Source organism: Loa loa (genome assembly GCF_000183805.2).
Source record: "Loa loa unplaced genomic scaffold supercont3.71, whole genome shotgun sequence".
NCBI lineage: Eukaryota > Metazoa > Nematoda > Chromadorea > Rhabditida > Onchocercidae > Loa > Loa loa.
In genome coordinates, this window is record NW_018108251.1 from 7,274 (window position 1) to 30,287 (window position 23,014).

Here is a 23,014-nt window from a genome sequence, read left to right on the forward strand (position 1 = left end):
AAAAAAATGTTTGGAAAATAAAGCTTTTGGGAATGGTTACTTTAAGATAAATATTATCATTTCCAATGCAAGCTTCAAAATTGAGTCAGTCCAAAATCTCCATTAATAAGAAGAATTAAATGAATGAACTCATGCGTTAAATAAAGTGAATGATCTGCGGTGATGAATGGGAAAAAAGAGTACTTAGTTCACTTCCTGCGGTGCATATGTATAATCTCATTTTAATTTTTATGCAAAATTATCGAGTTCAATTTTAGTCACTTATAGTTCAAAAATTCAATCCTGTATTTCTCCCGTTATGCTTATATTCATATTACTAACTAACTCATTGTAATTGCCATGTTAACTGTATATTAATCCCATCAGTTATCCAACTAAAGCTTATGTTTGTGGTTCTGAAGTTGTTCAAAAACTACCTCAGTATAAATAAGAAAAAAAAGAAGTCATTCCTAAAACTTTAAGTCCTTGACCTTTGTGACGATATTTATGAAGAAATTTCATGATGGGAACTAAAGCTTTTGTGTTCATCAATGTAAAAGAGTCTCAAACAGAATAAGTAATTCTACATCAGTTGGTCATGATCTCTTTAAAAAACGCGTTTTTAAAATTTACTCAATATTTGGATTTCAAGTGAACTGTTTTTTAATACTCGAGTGGACTGAAAACTTTGAGTTTCTTGTTGAAATATGAGTCCACAGATTTGCAAACCGATCAGTTCTAGAAGTATATAAGTCGTGCTAAGTTCATGATCTTTGGACCATAGTAATCTTTGACTTTTATATGTGAAGAATGTCGTTTTTCTATTTGTCATTTAGTTATTGTTCTCGACCAATACTTATCGTCGATGCAGTCAGTACAAAAAAAAAAAAAAAAAGAAAAACGAAAAAATGGCAAATGACCTACTATCGTAATTTTATTTCTATCCATCTCTTGTAATAAAGTGTTTTGGCCTTCCAACATAATTAGTAAGATACAATACTCTTTCGAAAAATCCCTCTTCCCTTCTTCCCCTTTTTCAAGATAGGCTTGCATGAAGTGCGGCAATAAGTGAGGAAGGTTCGAAAGGATCTACTTCATGTTCATGATTTTAACTCAATACTTAATTTCTTGCCTTCTGTTTTCCTCCTTTCTGATCTTCCCTTTTCTTGTCTAAATTATTACCTCATATATTCCCACTCAGATGATATTTTTGGTTGGGTTGTCACAGTTAGTATTAAAATTTGAAATGGATGAGGTGCTGGGAGTCGTGAATTAGTTGTGTCCGATGGAGTTTCCTGTTTGTCATTTAATTGTCCAGTGAGAAGCACGCATTTTGCGGCTCCCTTCTGTAATTTAATCAAAAATCAGTTAAAATATCATGCAAAATCAATTTGTCTTCAAGACTTCCTTTAAAATGATTTAGACAAATAATAAATTATCAGTCTATAAATGAAGCATAAAAAAATCAATGGAGCGGTTTTTAATGAGTTTTGAAGAAAAATTTGGTACTTGCTAAATTCTTATATTTACTGATTAGCGGTTTTAATATTATTATCGATTCCTTTGGTATCTATAATAGGAAAAAAATGAAGTGCATTCATCTATTTCTGCTATCGCTACATCTATTTTTCTAAAAAGAATATTTGTTTATTATCAGTTTTAAAGTAAGGTTCTCTAAGTATAAGTTTCACATAATTTCGGTCGTTAATAATTTCAGATTTATATTTTTGGCTCGACCAAAGTGACGCACCATCTGTTGACGGTCTCAAGATCCCATCATTTGAATTTGGGCATGTCTATTTTCACTATCTAAATTTGTCAAATTATAAATAAATTCAACAAATTTTGACACACAGTTAAAAATTTGACAACAAATGATCATCTTTTTACTCGGAGTGAAAAATATTTAATTGCAGGGTTGCTCCAATTGGTCTGTACAAGAATGCGGAACGAGTTGTACTCGTATTGCCAGGACTTCACAAAATTAGCTCATTCAAAAGTTTCTCTCTATTCTGCTTGAAGTTCGAGGTAATTAGTCCATATTTAAATTAGTTTCGGTGGAATTTTGCTGCACCGAAATTCAAAAAATAAGATGAAGGTAATTCGTTACATTTTGAATTCTGAAAAAACAACTTTCAAGACAAATTCGAAAAACTGGAAATCATTAAAATTGGAAGCAACAGTGATTATTTTTGTTTTAGAAAGCGTTGATAAATTTCAGCATAACTTTGGTACAGTTTCAATTCCGGATACTGTAGTCATTCCGAAACCACAATTTCTAGCTACTGAATTGCGTGGTAGCCGGTATAATGTTGGTTCGGGACCTATTTTGATAATTGACAGGAGAACAATTAAGATTTTTGGATTTACCTTTGATGGTGATAAAGCACCAGGTAAGTCTTTCGATCAAATTTTACTAATTCCATCTAATTCTGAAGTTTCTGGTTTAAACGTAAATTTGTTCCTAGACGGATACTTTTTTGTTGGTCGAGGACCAAATGTTGCGCATGATTCTGGAGTCAAAGTATCGATACGTGGAAGAGACACTGCCGGAATGTGAGTTTTGACATGTCCGCATAGTAATTTTTCTAATATAATGAATTAAATTTAACGGTCACTTAAATTAAACAATTTAGTTGTTTAATCTAGGTTGTCGTTAAACAATTTAAATTGTGTTAACAATCGTATTAACACAATTTAGTTGCAATATTTGAAGTCTTTGTAATTCAGGTGTCTTTCCATTTTGAGACCCGTTGTTCATTTTAAAAAATATGAATATAAAGAGGAATTCACATTTCCGGAAAGTTCATGATTGATGATTATTCATGTTTTCAGGATAACGGCAATGAATGAGCGATATCGTGGTGGACAGGACATAATCATAGATTTACCTGTGGAATATGATATTAATCATATTGACTGGTTATCCGTTTACTGTTACAAATTTCGGGTTGATTTCGGACATGTGTCTATTATGAATGTATCCCAAAGAATACCTCCCTATATACCGCCCCAGAAACGAGTCAGTCGATTCTTTTCATTCAAAGTCATTATGAAAATTTCTCCGAGATTACTCACTATGTTTACATAGCTTCTTATACTGAAATTACTTAGCGGTAGACTATGGAATTTTCTGACGGCTTTTTAATTTGAAAGTATTTGAAAAATCAGAAACAGAAGGATGGAAAAGCCATCATATATCCTGAAATGCATTTAGGAATGTATTGCATTACAAATCCTCCATCCGTCTTAACAAATTAAAGCTTTCCTAACAAGAACATTTCCTGGTACCAATGTTCGAAAATACCTTGACTCTCAGATCAACTCTCCAGCAGTTACTGTACTTTTCAGTTCGATGATATAGAACTTTCCAAAATTGACGGTTGGGCATTAATTTCATTGCTGGGGACAGATGATCGTTTAAACTTCACATTTCAGTTGGGACCACCTGGCGGTCGAAGAGGTTACCAGGTAGTTTTTTGCTTTCCCTGATAATAGATGTGAATTGTTAATGTTTGATCAAACAATTACTGAACTTCTAATATTGTGGATTAGATTTTCAAAAAGAAACAGCAGAATTTAAGTTACTGTTACAGTTCATGGCACATGCTAGACCAGCAAAGTATGTGTGGTATGTGAATGGCTATTTGGCTGATATTTATTTGAAGCGTGGTGTCACATATACATTCAAGTAAATGTTGAAGAAGTTTGCACACTTTTTGATTACAAAATTATAAAGATGAGTAGGTGCTTAAGAATTTTTTAAGATTTCCGGTGGGAAATAAATTTATATTTGTCGATAAAACGGTAGACGATCGCCGTAAGCACAAAAACTTGTTTCAATTATCATGGGTGATCAGCGATAATCTTTGAATATCAGCATTGGGGATGATGGATGTTTTTAGTGTCGAAGGTGGTAATGATAAGTCCACAAGCGATTTTTACAATCCTCTGTACATATCAGATGATCCGTTTGGCGGATACGCTAAATTGTCCAATGATGAACGAGAAGTACGGAAACATTTCTTAGTTTATAGAAAATTAATTAATGGTTTTCACTTTCGTTTTTCTATTTTAAACTTAAATTCTATAATCCGTCCAAAATTTATGTACTTAAAAAATATTTAGCTACATTGCAGCAAGTGAAAATAGTAGCTGGACACAACCCAAATGAAACAGCCGGTCGCCTATGTTTATGGTCTCACGATGGTGGAGACGATGAAGACGCTGATAAATTCAATAGCTTCATTGAGTATCGGCGTTCACTTAAGTTAAAATGCATTGGAACATCCAAAACAGCAACTTTCCACTTCACTCCAACAGCTGAAACCCCCGATACTCTCTATTATCAAGTAACTTTTCCAAATGAAGAATCCACTCATTCGTTTTATTTTTAACTTATCAGATTAGGTGGATTTTCCTTCTACTTTTCATTGGTTTTTAATATTTAGTGAAACTGTTACAGAGTTATTCTACATACAATATGGGCTGGAAGATTCATGTTGTGGATGATTTACCAAAAGATATCGCAGATTTTGTGGAAGAGCCGTATCAGTACGACATCTGGTTGCAACAGCATAATTTGCTAAATGTTAGAGAGGGATCGTTATCCGCAGCAGTCTCATATTCTGCTATTCAAGTTTACGTTATTCCATCAATAATACGCTTCATGATATGCAGTGCTTCTGCTCTTATGTTACAGTGAGGTGATATTTGGTGCTAATCGATTGATCTCTTGAAGCTTTTCTAGGTGAAACTACTTTCCACTTTAAGTTTCAGTTATTATCCTCTATTGTTCAATTGCAAATCGATTCCAGATCTCGTCCACAGCTAAAACTTCAATTTGAAAACCAATACTTTTTTCTAATTGTCATATTTCGTACCATTTAGATGTTATCCAGTGGTTTTTCTAAATGTAAATAGAAAGGAGCTCCGAAATTTGAAGAAAGCTGAACGATTTGCATAAATAATATTGAATCCGAAATATGCACAACCGGATACATTATTTAATATGAGGACCATGAAAAAGTAGTACAAAACTTGAAAACATTGCTTATCTATGGTAATGAACGTTCGTAGGGTACGTACAATATTCTATAAAATATAGGCATTAATTAGCCGTTGTTAAATTGTTTCCTGTATTCCGGTCTGTTAGTTTAAACTTCGAGATTTGTTTGAACTCTTTTCGCCACATGTTTCAGACCAAACAAATGATTTATTTATGGAAGTATTTGTTACTAGGAATGACTTTACTGATTGCTAGTCACAGCAACCAGCGAAGAACTAGGAACTTATTACATGTGGAAGGGTCAATCATATAAAAAGACAAATCTTTTTTTCAGATTACAAACACCTCTCAGTTAAGCTTGGTTCCACTTGAAATCAATAGAAAAGGTAAATGAGGCGCTTTCATCGTTGATCTGAGTTGAAGTACAAAATTATACAAGGTCTTGCAATGTGCACTGAAGTTATCTGTCGCTGAACATCATCTTTCTTGTGTTGTACAAAGTGACACATACTACAGCGTCCCTTCGTTTTAAAATCTCCGAAGAGTTAGTAAAGAAAATCATCACATCGGTCGTTTATGCTTCAATACTCATGAATACTGCGAATTCACGGAATACCTTACATTCCATACCATTAATTTACCAATGTCATATATTTTAAGTTGAGCTTGTTCACTGTCAACTTGAAAAAACGGAAAAATAGCCATTTACTGCAGAGTAATATACTACAGAATTATATTAAAAATCAAACCAGCCAGAAATTATAATTTTCAAATTGTTACCACTTAAAACAGCACCAACTTTGAGATGATTAAGTCTTCGCAAGAACGTTTTTCTCGTATAACACCACAGTCCGGGTCAATCATAAGGAAACACGAATTCTCGTATATACAGGAAAGAGAATATGAAAGAACCGGAAATGTGCCTTTTCAGAACGCACGAATTACAAATTATATTTTATTTCTGATTATGAGTAATATACATTTAGAAAGACTAGGTAGAAAAAAAGGTAAAAATATGATGAAATATCTAAGTCAATTTCTAATAAAAATGACATCTCTAATACGTATGAGAATACAATAAAAATGAAACACACGCCATTATGAGACATCGAAGTCTAAATTATGATCACAACGAAGATGAAAACAATGAAATGCTTATTGATATGGAGTGTAGAACCAAGTGATACACAAAAACCATGATGTTAACACAGAAGGAATAAAAACTGTTTAGCATTATTGGTTTTCCAAGAATAAGAAAGAAAATATTTTGTACCAAATGATAGCTTCCCTATCGCCATATATTTGAAATACCTGACAAATGGGCGTTATCAGTGAAGAGTGTATTGGAATAAAATAACGCACAAACATTTATGTACATCACAACATGTTAATTATACTTCTCATTAAACCTCACTCTTCTCATAATCAACATATTTATTTTCTGTGTAACTGATAGATCATTACGAACGTCAACAAACTTCCAACAAACGTCAACAAATTTTTACGCTAAAAAAATCTCTAACATCTTGGATTTCTTCTAATCAAAATGAAATTTTCATAAGATCTCAGAGTGAATTTCCTTCGAAAAGCCTCTTCCAGCATTAGAGGTTATATTGTTCGTTTGTTTTCGACCAACTTTTGAACTTTCTCGTAATCTTGATCCTTTTAACGAGAAGCTGAATAAAATCTACTTTTCACTAACTTCAACCTCGCAAGGAAAAACAAATAGCTTGGATCATTAAGTGAATTGAAATTCGCTATAGAAACAAACAACTGATTTGAAAGTCAAAATCTTTCAAAAACAGATGGTAAGTACAGAAAAGTGGGACGGTGGAACAATAAAGGATGATACGGTGCTATTCAGCGGTTTGTAACATATGGCAATGATGATGATGGGCTAGATTGGTGAGCACTGTAGCGCCATTGAGACTGGCAAAATCGACAGATGAGAATGATCGAGAATGTGTGGTAGCGTCACTATTATTTTCGGGAAGTATCACTGCTGTTGCCGCCGATGTAGATAGTAGATTACTGTTAACTGTTAAGGATTGACTGGAACCAGATCCAGGACTCACAGTCGCTCCACACTGATCAACGTCACTACTCCATTCACTTGTAGCAGACGAACAACCAGTGGTACCAACTGAATTTGCCACTGTTTTGTTTCTCATTAAATTCTTGTATTCATTGATACGTACTTTCCTGCCATCGACCACACATGTTCGTTTCGGCCTAGGCCTTAAAAATAATGAAAAGCGTATAAATCATGGAAAATATAATTTCCACGTTTTAGAATTCTATAATTTCCTTTTAAATAGAAAAAATTTAACCAGGGAATTAAAGTTTTTCCAATAAAATAATGATACCTGTAACGATAATCCGGATGTTGCTCCATATGCAACTTGCTCAATCGGGACTGTTCTTCGTAATATGGCTGCTTCTCTGTATTAGACATTGCCTTCCACCTCGATCCTACATTAAAACACTTCAGAAAAAAAAAATTTTAAAAATCTGTAATTTTCAAAATCGATTATGTTTAATCAACACATATAAAGACACTCGATTACAATATATTTTGACTTTCCATCACTGCGATTAAAATTTTCAAACCTAACCAAGGATTTTTGAAATATTACTGTTGTGCATATCTGGACAAGCCTTCAAGATTTTCCTTCGCTCATCACGTGCCCAGACCATGAAGGCATTCATCGGGCGTTTGATGTGATTCGGTGACTTGGCAGGAATTCGAGCCGGAATACTATCTGAAGTCACCACCCCTCCAGGTGTGCTTTCTCCTGATGAACCCGGTGAATGACTAGTGAAAGCTGATGCTAAAAAAAAAATTGCAAATGCTTCTCAAGGGCCGATTCTAACTTGAGCATCTTTCTTTTCCCAAACATTAAACAGGATAGATTTTAAAATTCATGAGACTGATTCACGAAACTATTTCACTACTACCATTGCAGTGAACTGACAAATGCTAAGGATAGAGTGAGCATCTGACCAAACAACTGGGCCAATGATAACGCGAAATATCAATGTCAGATGATCGAAACACTACAAATTACCATATATTCCAATTCACTGTTGAAAATCCACTTACTTTCGGAGGCAAAAGAATGTGGGATCGAAGAGCAAGGTAGTCGGTTGGGAATTTGTTGCTCAAATGGTGAGCTTGGTTTTTTTGAACTAGTACTGTTCAGCAGTGTTACTTTACGTGCTTTGGAATGATCTGTCGGACTGCAAAAAAAAAAAATATTTGTCACATTTCATTTAAAACAAATAACTTGGCAGTCAAAAAAAAGTGGCTATATTCTGCTGCAAAAATTTACTTCTAATGTTCCACATCCACTAATAGGCTTCGAAAATTTCCTCCCTTTTCAGTAATAACAAGGGTAAATAAATCAAATTACAATACTTTTGGACCTGTCAAAAAACGCCATAATGTTCCAATCGATTTAATTTATGGAATAGTTGTTAGCAATAAATGTATTCGTGGAAAGCTGGGTTCCAAGTTTTTGGCAAAGTAAAAAAATACATCAATTATTACTCAAACGCTGTGGGTTGGTTGTACTATGAGATTTCATTTCAAAGCTCAACAATCATTTTATATTTAATTAAATCTCTCGTTAGACATGTAATTCAAAGTTCCTTTTTTTTTACCAAACTGATTTACAAATCGAAGTCAAAAAGATAAGAACTTTATCAGGAAGTAATAAACGATCTATTGTTAAACATTTGATCAATTCCTTCATCTCCATTTCTTTGTTCTCAGCATTAAGGGCTAAGGACATAATCATTTCATCGTTCTTAACTTTTAACCGCGATGAAACGATTATGGCGTTAGCCTGCAGTATTCCAAATTCGATTTCTTTGACTTATAAACATGAATTAAACGTGAAATTTCTTCTGCTAAATTTGGAGGTTTACGGATAAAGAATGAAACTGAGATATGTAAACCTTTTCAATTTCACTTTGCTCAAATTCAGCGGTGTTTCGCAACCATTTCGATCAATACAATCGAGCCCCTTTGTCCCCAAATGATTGGTTACATTATTCATTTCATTATTAACACTTTGGGAAAGCACTGTCGCCGCAGTTCGAACACCACAATCGTTTCCAAGTGTCGTTCCATTTAAAAACTGCCCATATGTTGTTGCTAAATAATCATTTATTAGTAAAATTAAGCCAATTAGTCTGAATAACTTTCTGCATTTAGCGCTTCCATGAATTGAGTTTATCATGTTCGCGATATTAAATAAATTACTGCATATAAAAATTCATTGTCAAAATTGCTTCCGAACCCGTGACTAAAATTTTGAGCTAAAGCGCAACAATCCGAAAACCCTAAACTCCAATTGCGCCAGTGAATTCAGCAACTTCAACCTTGTGATTTACCAACCGGCTAATTATTGTTTGACTATTATGACTATTGCTACTCATCACTTGTCATTATTACCTTTCGGTATAGTAGTACAACAGGTTATTAAAAGACACAAAACATTTCTATTCCATTCATTTAGAAAGGTGAACAAATTTCTGATAGCATCAGAGATAGAAAGCTCGTTTAAGCTTTGAATAAAAAGCGGTACCAGACGGTAGCATACAACCTAATCGTACAGCGCTGGAATGTTGTGCAGCATGAAGGGCAGATGCCATAGCAAGCAACCGTTGTTGATTCTGTTGTTGTTGGATAAAGTATTGTTGCCTAATCATGAATTCATCTAAATTCCCAGCTGACATTCTCTGCAAATAATGGAATGAAAAATAAGCTAAATTATTCATGCCAACCCGAAAGAACTTGTTAGTTTCATCGAGAATCTTTCCATTTCTCTCCAGAACCACTTGTAATGGCTCTTTATAACTGTTCCTTTCCGGAATATTCCGAAATTTCCAGGGTATTCTGTCCTTCATCTATAATTTAAGCTTCTTAATTCACATGCTTTATCCATATGATAGAGGCAACCCTCGCTTGTTCAGAATTAGAAGTATGAGGGCACCGACAACAGCATCTAGTTTGAAGGGTGACTTAAGGAAAGGAATGAAGCAGTTAAATGTGCGGAAGTCCATAAAACATATATATACTATAGGTAAAGATACGATAATTTTAATGGTAATACGGTGTCACCAGTTAGATGTTGAATGAGGCTAAAGACACCAGCAGGAGAGTTGGGTCCTTCTGCTTGGCTAGTCTTCCTTCTCACCGTATATTAAATCTTTTTGGAAGCGCATTTCAACCATTCCCAATAGACAACCATCAAGCAAATGCCCCACCCACTTTTTTCTCTCACATATGTATCGTGTCATATGTTTAAATCTACTGTGGTCCATTAAATTTATACAAATTCCAGCAAAATAAACTGTGGTACATCTAAACGTCATCCTATATTCACAAGTAAGCAACAGGAGGTAACAGCAATTGGTCTAAGAAACAAAGATACGAAGGCGTCCCATGTAATCCACATTACAAAAACAATACTACCTGAAAACAGTTTTGTTCCTTCGCTTCCGCAACCAATTCGTCCGTATCTTTAAGACTTGTATCCTCGATATCCTCTTTGCTGATATGTATTTCACCACAGCTCAAACGTTCTTTAACAGCTTTCAACTAAAATTTCGAAGTAAAGCCATATGGAATCTGAAAATTGTCGGGTAGTCGTGAAATCCATTTAATAAGTGATTGCCCGTTTTAGCATGCAACGGTAAATAGAGCAAAACAGTTTTAATTTCCAATGAAATAGTCGCTCCAGTAGTTTGTTTCATTAAAAACCAATTATGGCTGAACGACAATGACAATCATTGGAAAAGCGGAAAGGGAACTTGCGTCACCGACAACTCCTAGTTCAGGCACCGATCATACACTGACATTCCGAAAGCCCATTCGAACGCATCAGATTGTTCAAGCTACATATGATAACAATAATGATATTCTATTCTCCTTCTTCCCCATTCTGAGTTCTTAAGTCTTTTGTAGCTCCTTATCAACAACCGATGAAAATAGATCGATATGGTAATGACACAAAACGTTTGGTTGGAACCATCTAGTAGACTGCCTAAATGTTGGAATGATAACCACAATATCCTCAAACTTTTTTCCGCCTTTCCAAATGTACAATTGATAACGGAACGGTAGCAAGGGTCAAGAAAAGGCTGGGTAGCATTGCTTATTTGTTACGACTTCGTAACATGAGGTTTTTAAACAAAGAAATAAAAAATTGTGTTGTTTGCTTTGCTAACGTTAGCCTTCGCAGACAGTCACAGCCATTAAAATGCCTTTTTTATAACATTACAAAAGAAGTCATTTTGCCATTGCCTTTTTTTGAATTTTCAGCATAAATCATTGCCATTTTGTTGCAAAACAATAGAATAATTTTTTCCGCTATAAAACATTGCAATTTTTGCAAAAGATTGCAAAAAAGGATAATTCATCCGATTTTTCCAAAATAAAAAACTTTCTACTTTTTTTTGGGACAAAATTCCTACCATCCAATCTGTTTTCTCTTATTCCCCTGAATAAAAATTATGGTACATTAAAATACCAGGAATGTTTTCGGATAAACTGACTTCCTCTCATCAGTCACATCTGATCAGCAGAATGATTTGATGGCTATCATCCTGATCCTGTTTCGCAAGGCTACCTTGCTTTCATCATGGAAGTAATTGTCAAACGGATAGTTCCGGTGGTCTTGCTCTCTTGCACAAGCTTATGAATTGGTCCCTTAGTTTACGAATTATTACTGTGAAACAAATAACATTGCGATAACTCAAGTACAGTGTTGAGAGGTAACTCTTACTCGTGTTTTGCAATTTTTAATGGTGAAGATACCATGCCAATCACGAGTGATAATAAATTTTGGATGAAAAGATTCCGACCTGTCGAATAAGATCTTGCACGAGATCAAGTTTGCCGTCGTACGTGTCGACGCTGTTTAGGACCTCACGCAGTGCGTGACCATCAATAAGTACACGACATCCATGCTCCGTTTGTGCCAAGATATCCGGGATATCCGTCACTCCGGCTGAACCTGACGTGCTGGAAGACAAGTTATCAGTAACTTGATGGACAGAGAATTGAGGAGATTCCTATTAAAGAACATGTTAACTGGAACAGTTTTCCAAGCAATACCATTCTTGACTATCTAAAAATTGTGAAAAGGACGATCAGATGTAAAGCACGACAACTGTAAAGCATGCTTAGTATTGTTTGCTAAAACTTCAAATGCAGCCAAGATAAAGAAAGATGGTAATAAAGAAAGGAAATGGAGTAATCAGAATGGCGTCATATCACGATGCCATGGATGAATGCTATCGTTTCTTTTTTTTTTTTTTTTTTTTTTATTCTTTCAAATGATTTAATGGAACTGGGAAAAAAAGAATTAGCATTAGGGTAGTTGGCAGTTTACTTGTTTCTTCCTAATCTCTTCTACTCTTACTGTGGCTTCATACTCGCGGATAGTACAGCTGTGCACTTCACTACCGTGCCACCTGGTCAAAATGCTTTTGTAGCTACGAACTATCCAGCAAGTAGCGCTGCCATTTCGACTGCTTAAACTTGAGCATTAGGAATAAGCATCGCTCATTTGAGCCCTTACCCAAAGCTCAGATTATCTTTAATGGTATAAATATGTGGAGAGGAGATCCTTCATCCCACCAAAGGAAGTTCGAAATGATTCAAGAAATTACAAATGATACAAAGCTATTATGTTCAAAATAAAATCCCATTAAAATAACAACATAAGATGATAAAACCCAAATTACTAGTAGGTTTGATTTTAATTTCAGCCATAAATTTGTTTTTTTTTCAAAGCTTAGAAATGACAAAACTTGGGTTGACCACCAAGCTAAATGGACGACGGCCGCATTATTTACTATTCACTATCTCTTATCAGCGCGAGCATATGTCGTTATCAGTAAAAACGAGTCTTCGAGTGGTCTCGTAGTCCACAATAATAAATACACAATTCAGCTAGCTGGATAAGATACTGACTGGACTGATTGGAGCAGTAAATAACGATTTCTTTACACTCATACCGCGCGGGATATCGTTATTAGTGATTTACATTTTACGATAATTCAGCAAATTAGCGCTAAGATTTTAAAAACTTGACGAAGTCATAGGTGTGATATCAAAACCTATTCCGGGTTTTAATGAAAGAGCAAAGTTCACAAAAAAAAGGAAAAAAAACCGGCTATTCAAAGCATAATATTATGACCTGGGCATTATTGATTTGGCCAGTAATGAAAACACCTTTTTCATCTTTCCAACCTATTTCAGCATATAAATCTTGCGTGTGAAATGAAATCTCGACTTACACGAGGAAAACTCTCATCATCTCAGCATCAGCGACATCTGATAAACTGACCAAGGATTCCGCATAAAATAACGTCTAATCACCACTACGTTTCCTTAAAACACCGCTGGCTCTTCTCTCGTCATTGGCATGTACTCCCAAAAACACCAGATCACTTAAAATCACTAGATACCAATGATCAGAAAGCAAAGAAATGAGAAATGCTTTAATTTTTCAAAAAGCCATCAGTGGGAAGTATCCTGGATGCAACATTTCAAATAACCGTCATACAAAGAAGAATTGAATAAATATTAAACTTAAAATTTTTAAGGGAAACTGCCTCACAGGAGAAGAAAAAATATGTGGAGAAAATTGCATGTTTTTTTCGAAAAGATTCAAATTGGGAATTCACTGCATTCAAAATTCCTTATTATAGGAGGTGCGAAATGGTGCGGTAAGAACACTTCCATGAGCACAGTAAAATTAAGAACCCGCTGAACTCCAGAAGTCATGATTACCACAGTTACAATCTCCGATCCCATTCACGGCAACATTATTTACTTGCGAGCTTTCAAGTCTTGCCGCCTGGACAGAATCACAATCAACCATTAGATAGTGCTAGAAATGTTGAAGAAATGGATAAATCATCATAAATTCACCATCCTCTCCCATGTTTCTGGATAAGATTGGTAATTTCAGTAATCAGTGAATGACTGAGTGCGTGAATCAAAAAATTAATATACGTTAAATCATATCCGCATTATAGTTCTTCAAATCTAAACTTGTCTGATTTCAACCATCCTTACAACAAATGCAGTCTCCTTCCGAAACATGCAAAAACAGCGCAAACTCTTATCGCTTTTCATTCTCAACTACTGCTGCTGATATCTAGTCCAGAATTCGATGCTACATCCCATATCTTTCAATTCGAGCTCTTCCTGTTGCTAATGGAAAAAAGTCTGATGTTAGAGAATCTAGAAATGAAGTTACAGCAATAAAGTCTAACTTATTGATCTTCCTAAAATCTCAGAGTACGACTTTCCGAATGAAGACATTTCATTTTGGTAAGTGTTGTTCAGAATGGTATATCAACTAGAAATATGATACATAAAGAAGACTTGGAGAGTTCATAATCCACTGGAAAATGCTATTAGGTCCACATTTTAATTAATTAGCGACTGTTTATCTGTCCCACATGTTTCCGCCCGATACACGGCACAGAATTTGCTTGGAAGAACAAGTCTGACAGAGAAATAAAATCGTTCGATTAAAATGAACAAATATTCTCATCTGAATAGTAAATTAGCTGAAAACAGTGCACTGACTTGATGATCTTTGTATCGACAGCACAAACCTGGTATGTTCAGAAATGCTGGAAGTATCGCTCTTCAACGAATCAACTTGCCCTCGAGGTGATGAAGCAGAAGTGAACTCCCTCATAATACGATGCTTAGTTATTTCTCCTTGCTGAAAAGTTTCACAAATTACTTCTTTTATTCTAACTTGAAGATTTAGGAAACCAAACATTTAACTCCAAAATGAATTAGGAATGCAGGATTACCTTAACAATGTTGTCCATAATAAGCTTTTCGGTGGACATTTTCACTGGTTTATTTGGTTCTGTTATCAGTAGAGTACCCTTGACCGTTTGAACACCATTAGCGGTTGAAGTACTTGGCATTGATTCAACAGTTGCTACTGGATAATAAGTTTCCACGGTTTCCAAAAGTCTTGTTGGCATCGTCTTACGACGACCAGACATTTTGCAACAAAATTTTCAGAGTAGAAAATCGAAATTTTTATTTCTCTGTAGCGAATTCTTCGCGTTTGGAAAATTGAAATTATCTAGTTTTCATACACATCCTAAATCTGAAGGTGTATGGCATCACGTTTTTATAGAACATTCATGTAAATTTCATGATGACAAAAAAGCAATGCTACTAAGTTATGCAATATTACAGTATCAAAACTTGAATTCAGTCCATCGTTTAGCTATCAGACAAGAACTTTTTCTTATGTCGGTTAAGAGTAAGGAAAATATTAGAATGAACTCCTCAATAATTTCGAATGCTGTGGAAACGGAAGGAAGAAGTGACATAATGAACTTGTCGAGTTGGAAAAGATAACGGTATAGCATTTTGCAGTGAACAATTATTGGCTAAAAAGCAACGGTTTATTAAGGAGCTAAGCCTAAGCAAAGTATAAATCGTTTTTTTTTTTTATTTTTGCAAACTGAATCCATATAAAAAGAAAAATTCAGGAAGTAACGGTTATAGAGTTCACTATATAATTCCTATTTGTACTATGAACCCATGAATAAATGTAGTCAACCTTTACCTAAAAAAAGAAACTAAAAACAGAAAAATGACGACAAAAATCACACATGTTTATAGAACGGAATTAAAAATGGAGTAGAAAATGGTAATTATAAAAGGACGACCGACAAAAACAACAAAGAAACGGCATTAGTCGGAAACATAGCGAAGAGAGATGATGGGTAGAAATGATGGAAATTCTTCCCTGGAAAACAAAAAAAGAAAAAGTTTGCAGAAATCAAGTCCACAACTAGTAGTCGCTTGCAGGTCAAATCTGGGAAAATTAGGGAAGTAGAAAATGAGTGCAACTGAAGTGACTGATTAGGCAAACCGATATGAGGTAAATGGATGTTAATCGAGTCGAAGGCCTTCTCTAAACGAAGAAAAAGAAATAAAGTAGGAATGAAATTGGTTGAAGATGAGAAGAGGATAGGACTGAACAAGGAAAAAGCATTAGGCTAATGGCAACTGAGCATTTGTTACCGGATGTTGAGGTGACACGCGATGGATTCATCTAGAAAGATACCGGGGAAGCACCGTACACCTGCATAAGTAGTCATCCATTTTATTTATAACTTCATCAACTATTCCTCTCTCAGAAGAGAACGTATTATCATTACTGCCTATTCCATGCGTATAACATAAACATTCCTATCCTGGATTTCCAAGGTTCATATGGACGTTTAGAGCGCCCACCAGTTTACGTCTTTACTGGAAATTACCTCCTTTCCTTTTCTTCCCTCACTTTGATCTGTTTTCCTTGACTACACAATCAACAGTCTTAATATCACGCGATAATTTTAATAAATAAATGATTTATGGCAACTACCGACCGATAAAATTAACTCAACTTTTATGATTTATATTTGTGCAAAAAAACCAATAACAAATTCTAATTTTCATATGCTTTCAAAATCGTGTGATTTATTACCGTTCAATCTCAAAAGAGCCAATCCCTGAACTACTCAAGAATGGGAACCAAATAGTAACAGCCAAGTACAAAGTTTGATATTGTATACCAAACCGGAAATTTCCATGATAAAGCAACAAATAAAAGAAATATTTATAAGTTATAAATATTTGTTTTATCCCTCAATTTGGACATTCCTCAATTTAGGATAATTTTTAAATTTTTTGAAAAATAAATCTAACTCGAGAAAATAAACTGTCTTAAATATTCTATAACGGACCAAAGTGAAGTGTAATGCAAGTATAGAATATTGTGATGAGGACTGGAAAAAAAAAAAACATGAAATGCCTTTCGAATAGAAAAAAAGGAAGGAATTACAGGGAACAATTCAAGACAACAGTAGTTGATAAGTACGACTTTATAGTTATCATACAAAAAAATAATTTGGGTCTCGATTGGACATTTAGTAATTTATTATTCAGATTTCAAACATTTATCAATGAAATGCTATCATAATGAATAGTTATTTAGCAAAGAAGGCAACGAAATCTCGCCTTTTTCAATTCCGTATGTTCTTTGTATTAATAAGTGAAAAAAAAAAAGTAAAACAAATTTAACCAAGGACAATCTTGAGCACCTTTGGGATTAATGCCAGTTGACCATCTAGACATAGTTATAGATAAAAATGGCCATGGAAAGTATGATATACCCTAGGCTATGCAACTCAAAAGTTTCCATTTCGTCTCTCTGATACGTGCACTACGCCATTGTTGTCTTTCTTTCAGATCGAGATAGGGCAAAGTTTGAAGTAAAAGATAATTTGTGAGTTGCGTCGGGTCACTATCAGTTTTTGAGATTCGCAAAGTTTTGAAGTGTATAAAAGGTTGATATTGCTGATAGTACTCAAATTGTTAATATTGCTCAATATGTATTGAAAATTTTCATAAATTCAAGCCAAATCGAATTCTGGACGCACATTGCATAAAACCCACATAATCAGCGCCACTAGGAAATATTCCATTTCTTTTGTTTTCCTTTCAATAATATTAATGAATATGCAAATCTTTAGCTGCCGAGTTTTCACTAGAACACTAAACAGTTAGTCAGTAAAACTATATGGACAGTTGGGATAATAGAAAATCATAAAAAATTTAGTCATCATCAATTACCTATTCTGGTTACCAGAAGTAAAATTGTCATGTACACCGACAATTAGAAAATTTGAGGACCAAACATTTGCATAATTGAACATTATTTTGTGGCTCAGGTGTATGCATGCAACCAAACGTCGATAGCACTACAATGGACAAAATCTTCATTCAACCCGATATTCTTGCAAATAGCCTGAATCCCAGAAAGCCAGAATTAAGCAAAACGAATTTAAGCAAGTCCCGGTTGCATGGTAGCTATCTTTAATGAACAATTGCAACGTGGAGAGCAACATGCATGTGTTAATGGTCTGCATTTGTATCATTGTATCAAAATCGTCTTTGTATTGGGAAGGAGTAGAGAGCTGAATAGAATAAAAGCAGTATCGTGCTAATCACGTTCACCATTTCCATGAAAAACTTTTTGCTCCCATTGGTACCGATGCTTCGGCAAAAAAGCATATTTTGTTCTTATTTTTACTTTATTCTAGCTCTATATCAATTTGTATTTTATTCTCGTTGTCTTAGTTATGCCTCAGAACTGTTGAGAAATTCCCCGTTTCTGTTAAGGATTATTTACAACAATAAATATTATTTTGCATCGGAAAGTTAAACTTTTCTTGAATGCAGAAAATACTCCTGCAGTTGGTCTCATGGAGTTATTTGGCTGTGGATCATCCCACAAAAGACAAGGTCGGATAGCATAAAGAAGCCAATCTGACATAATGGTTCGTATCAAAACATGGTAGAATTTATAACCGAAATCATCAAGTTCGACTATCTTGTTAGCTTTATCAGTTCTCAATTAAAATAAAGTGAAAAGTTGGGAAAAAAGTGGAAAACCTAAAAATAGTCAAATCACAACTATTTCACAAACTACATATAAGCGTGGAAAAAAAGGAATTCCATGAAAGAACGAATTCATCGTTCAACGATTGTGTGGAAAAAGTCTTGAATTTCCACACTCAAGATTGAAATGATATGGCATACCGTTGATATACTGAGGAAACTTTGCATAAATCATTAGCAAATATTATGCTTGTTTCTGGCGTAAAAACAATTATTCAGTCCTGGGAAATCATGAACAGGCTCGAGTGCGGAAAACTCTACAGAGACCAAGTCTCGATTCAGCCATCTTAGTATGCTAAAAATCTAAAGTTGGGACGTGTGACTACAATGTTTCATAGGCAAATATTTCCAAAGTCTTCCAAATTGCAAGTGGTGAAAAAACAAGTTCAGAGAGTGATCAGTATTATTTCAAATATCTTTCTCCTCTTAATTTTAATTAAATTCAACATTCAATACCGAAGAGACATACAAGAAAAAATACCTACGCTTTAAAGATTTAGCGAACGGACACAATTACCTCATGTATCTGTCAGCCCGAATGGTTCAAAAGAGGTAAGCACGCAGAGAGAACTTAAATAATTCGTATATGTCCTTGAAAACTGAAATAATTCTTAGTTTTCAGAGGTACATAACCTTCTAGTCATGCAAAACAAAACCTGAAATATTGATAGGATTTAATTCCATTAAAATGTGAAAGCGAAGATTGTGTGTGTGTGTGTCTGTCTGTCTGCCTGTGTCTGTTTGTGCCTCTGTGTGTATATATGTGTGTGTATAGATGTGTGTATATGTATGGTATGTATGTATTTGATGTATGTGCGTGTATGTGTATGTATGTATGTATGTGTATGTATACGTGTATGTATGTGTGTGTATGTGTGTGTGTGTATGTGTGTGTGTATGTATGTGTGTGTGTATGTATGTGTATGTGTGCGTATGCATATGTGTATGTGTATGTGATTGGAAATGCTGGGAGAAATGGGGAACAAACGATGTATCCATTGTTTTGGTCGGGGCTTTGGATGAATGGCCGACTAAACAGGGGTCCGTTTCTACGAGGTAAGGGGAAAAAGCAACGATGCTTAGTTTATGTGTAGCTTTAAGAAGAGGAGGGCATTGCAAATTCAGATGTTCAGGGGCGTAATTGGGTGAATGGATGATAAAACACGACGTGTTCCACATTTCTAACAATCTCTAATTTTTGCTAATTAATCACCTTCGCATAGATTTTCAAAACACTCTTCTCCACCTTCCAACTGTGTTGCACCATTGCTTGTTGTACTGCCTCATGCAGCCAAAAACGATTGCCCTCAAGGTGCTTAGCAATATCAACAATCAAGAAGCAACCCTTATACGTTTCAAAATTTTGCGAATTTCAAAAAACTGAAATCTGATACAGTCCACACATTTCCACTGTATCCGCTTTCTATTCCTTAACCATCACCTCTTTGGTCTTAATAATATTTATAGTGATAGCATCTAGAAAACTTTTAGAATGTATGAAGAAAATTCCAGAGAAAGTGAAGAGATATATGCAAACGATACGATGATCTAAATTAGTGCACGACTTTTTATTTTCGAGATCACTTGGTTATGCCAGAATTTCATGGCTCAGGACTGATTAATAACATTGGATAGTTAAGCTTTTCCTTTCCTCTTCTAGAAAACTCAGTTAATTCTTCTCTCCTAACTTTTCAAACAATCAGTGATATTTCTTCAAGCGATACCGTATATCAAGCCGGAAGTGATGATACATCACATCCTCAAATGTACAAAAATATTGTTCCTAATCCGTATAATGAAGTTTTTTGTTTCTGCTTGTATGGCGATAAGAATCATGTGAACTGGGAAGGGAAAGTCGAAGAATGCTGTTTTACGTTGATGAGGATCGCATCGCTGTCCGGCGCCATGCACTGTCCTCCAGTAATCTGACGATGAAATGAAAAACAGTACACGAGCTATTACATAGATCTCATGTGTCTTTTCAAAACGACTTCAGAAAGGGAATCGAATCAGTGAAGAGCAGAACCGAATGGAAGCAGAACAAGACCCCAGATCAACCAATAAACTACATCTATATATAGATCCCTTAGCTAATATTTTTCTCTAAACCCTATGGTACTTTCATGATTAATCGAGAGGAAGAATCCGATTGTCCATTTTGTGACAATTTTGTTTTAAAAAACCCCGGAAGGATTGAAATTCAGGGATTCCAAAGCCACCAGGATTGTCTGGAATCCATAGTATTTCAATTAGTGCATTGGACAGTGTTGATTCATCTGGAAACTTCAGGTTTTTGTTCAAATTTATCAACTGGTTCGAAGAGAAGGGGTAAGAACGTAAGGGAAATAGTTTATTCGGAAACTTTTCCGAATTTATTTCTCTCCCTAACGAAAGTTTAAAATTGGTAGCGACTGTCCTCAAAAAAAGAATATATGTGTTTCATAATAATAACTTCAATATGTTTTTGCAGTATACACTGTCGCCGATAAATGATTCGTTGCGGGAGAAATGAAACAATGGAAAAAATGAGAATTTGCATGGTAATTTAATTTTTAACTTCATCCCAGTTTAAAATTTCAATAGAGACAGTGTAAATTTCGAATTCTGAAAGCGGAAGACAGTTTGTAATGAATGTTCCGACTAAAATATGGCCAAAGTGCGACAAACATTTCTGGTTGAATTTAGCGCTGGAAGAAACTTTTTCGAGGAACAAAGTTGTAGAATACAGTATTTAGCATTAATTCTTTTTGAGAAGGGGTAAAAAAAATTGAAGTAGAGGGTGATTTTAGCAAGCCTTTCGGTTAGATCTAAAATCAGCGGTTTCTGAGTTTTTTTGGGTAGAAAAGGTGAAAGGATTTGAAATTAACCGGTGAAAAAAAGAAAATGGGTTAAAGAGTGATGTGAGTAGCGTTGGCAGAGGAAGGTGAGATGCCTGTTGCGTTTGTTGATGTGTATGTGCGTGAATGTATTTGTTCGTATGTATGTGTGTGTATGTCGAGGAGTTTGTTTGGCTTTAGCCAATAATAAAAATTTGCATGGTGGGTCGAGGCATATGGCTGGTCGAAGCCGGTCTGTGAGTCTTGTCGCACTCGATCAGCCGTGCCTTGTCTTGAGTCCTAAGACAATTCCCAATAAAATTCCATTAAGCGGCGTTCATTTATTCACCCACCAAGAATAGGAGCTTTTCTATCGCTGGCCCCGTAAACTGCAAAAGGAGAAGGGGTGAGGGAAAGATGGGGGAAAGAGGTAGAACAGTCCCACCCACGCTGACATAACTATTCCACGGTGCTATTAGTTACTGACGGGTGTCACGCTGACTTCCTTATTTGTTTATCAAGTTTACCTCAAAAGTAGGCAAATTGAAATTTAACATGACATCGCGAACTAGAAGAAGTTGTCGCTAACAGGTGGTGATCTCTTAAACTAAACGTCGCCATCTCAAAAAATATTGGCATGCAAAAGTGTAAGTTAAATCTGACGCAGGACATCATTTTGTATCGGGATGTTATATGCTGACCCTCAGTGACTAGTAAAGTCGGATACTTCGAAGGATTTGAAACTGATTGAAATTTGAAACTTCAACAGTAGATCCCAGGTGTTTTCCAGATCAGTCAAAAAAACGGTTCTTTAGATATAATGTTAAATATGTAGGCAGAGAGAACGAAAAGCGCAAAACTAACAAGACGAAAAATTTAAGATGTGCGATAGAAATTATACACACATAACCTGATGACGCTTTTCCTTAATTCAACAATGTTATAAAAAAGATGGAGTTGAAGCAGACATCCATTCTTTCACCTTCATCGATTTATGCCATTGAATGCATGAAAGGATGGGCTGGTGAAAACTTCATCATTCGGAAAAAATAAACTTCTTTGAGAACCAAACTTCATTTAGGAAGGAACAGCGGCGCCACGCTCTCTGATGGTTAACACAGAATGTGTGAAACGAAATGTATAATGTAATTTTTTGCAATACAACAATGCGGTCCGTATTTTCTGCCTGAGTTATATGCAGATTTTATCAAATTTTTCTTAGTCTGAGGCTAACAACCTTCGAGCATTAGAATAAAGCATTCGAATAGAAAACAGCTCTCCAAAAAATTCACCTTTCTTTTCAGAAGAAAGTTGGATTTTTGAGATTTCCCTTTTGGATCAGCAATTATGAAATTGTCAGATTTCAAGTCACATTTGGAAGTTAATTTTTAAACATTTAAAAGTGCTAGAAGAGTACGAATATGACACAAGAATTCCAAATATGCACTGGGAAGACGAAAGGAAAATGATGGATACATGGGAAGAGAGGGCACTGAATGACGAATGACTGATAACCATAGTTATATTCATAATGTAATAATTGCTTCTCATACCTTTCAATTGAATAATTAGAGAGACTATAAAAATGCAATTATAAACATCATTGTGTGCGATACTAAAACGTTGCACAGTGGTTATATATATATATATATATATATATATAATAAGTGGAGAACCTGGGAGGGAGTCTATTTGCAC

General features: G+C 35.0%; 4 protein-coding genes across 4 annotated transcripts in view; 1 reads left to right on the forward strand and 3 right to left on the reverse strand.

Moving 5' to 3' along the window:
• The window catches only part of LOAG_17405 (DOMON domain-containing protein), a 6,070-nt gene extending 1,190 nt beyond the window's left edge, over positions 1–4,880 (forward strand). The window contains exons 3-12 of the mRNA XM_020450066.1: positions 1,697–1,769; positions 1,896–2,007; positions 2,201–2,372; positions 2,448–2,535; positions 2,815–3,001; positions 3,331–3,450; positions 3,576–3,670; positions 3,885–3,990; positions 4,119–4,331; positions 4,445–4,880. Of these exons, the coding sequence (XP_020306302.1) occupies positions 1,697–1,769; positions 1,896–2,007; positions 2,201–2,372; positions 2,448–2,535; positions 2,815–3,001; positions 3,331–3,450; positions 3,576–3,670; positions 3,885–3,990; positions 4,119–4,331; positions 4,445–4,684 (1,406 nt within the window). The 3' untranslated portion in view covers positions 4,685–4,880. The remainder of the gene's footprint in view (positions 1–1,696; positions 1,770–1,895; positions 2,008–2,200; positions 2,373–2,447; positions 2,536–2,814; positions 3,002–3,330; positions 3,451–3,575; positions 3,671–3,884; positions 3,991–4,118; positions 4,332–4,444) is intronic.
• Positions 4,881–6,812: 1,932 nt separating this feature from the next.
• Positions 6,813–15,040, reverse strand: LOAG_17406 (HMG box family protein; the record flags this gene model as incomplete). Its single annotated transcript, XM_020450067.1, has 10 exons — positions 6,813–7,225; positions 7,354–7,459; positions 7,603–7,818; positions 8,091–8,227; positions 8,948–9,146; positions 9,580–9,733; positions 10,470–10,595; positions 11,861–12,020; positions 14,633–14,745; positions 14,840–15,040. The coding sequence occupies 10 exons, from the start codon at positions 15,038–15,040 to the stop codon at positions 6,844–6,846; spliced, it is 1,794 nt and encodes a 597-aa protein (XP_020306303.1). The 3' UTR covers positions 6,813–6,843.
• A 2,412-nt stretch (positions 15,041–17,452) lies between these two features.
• Positions 17,453–18,675, reverse strand: LOAG_04716 (hypothetical protein; the record flags this gene model as incomplete). Its single annotated transcript, XM_003140253.1, has 5 exons — positions 17,453–17,594; positions 17,673–17,800; positions 17,828–18,016; positions 18,289–18,440; positions 18,642–18,675. 5 exons carry the CDS (start codon positions 18,673–18,675, stop codon positions 17,453–17,455), a joined length of 645 nt encoding a protein of 214 aa, XP_003140301.1.
• A 461-nt stretch (positions 18,676–19,136) lies between these two features.
• On the reverse strand, positions 19,137–19,679 carry LOAG_04717 (hypothetical protein; the record flags this gene model as incomplete). The annotated part of the gene is made up of 1 exon (XM_003140254.1): positions 19,137–19,679. The coding sequence occupies one exon, from the start codon at positions 19,677–19,679 to the stop codon at positions 19,137–19,139; it is 543 nt and encodes a 180-aa protein (XP_003140302.1).
• Positions 19,680–23,014: the final 3,335 nt, after the last annotated feature.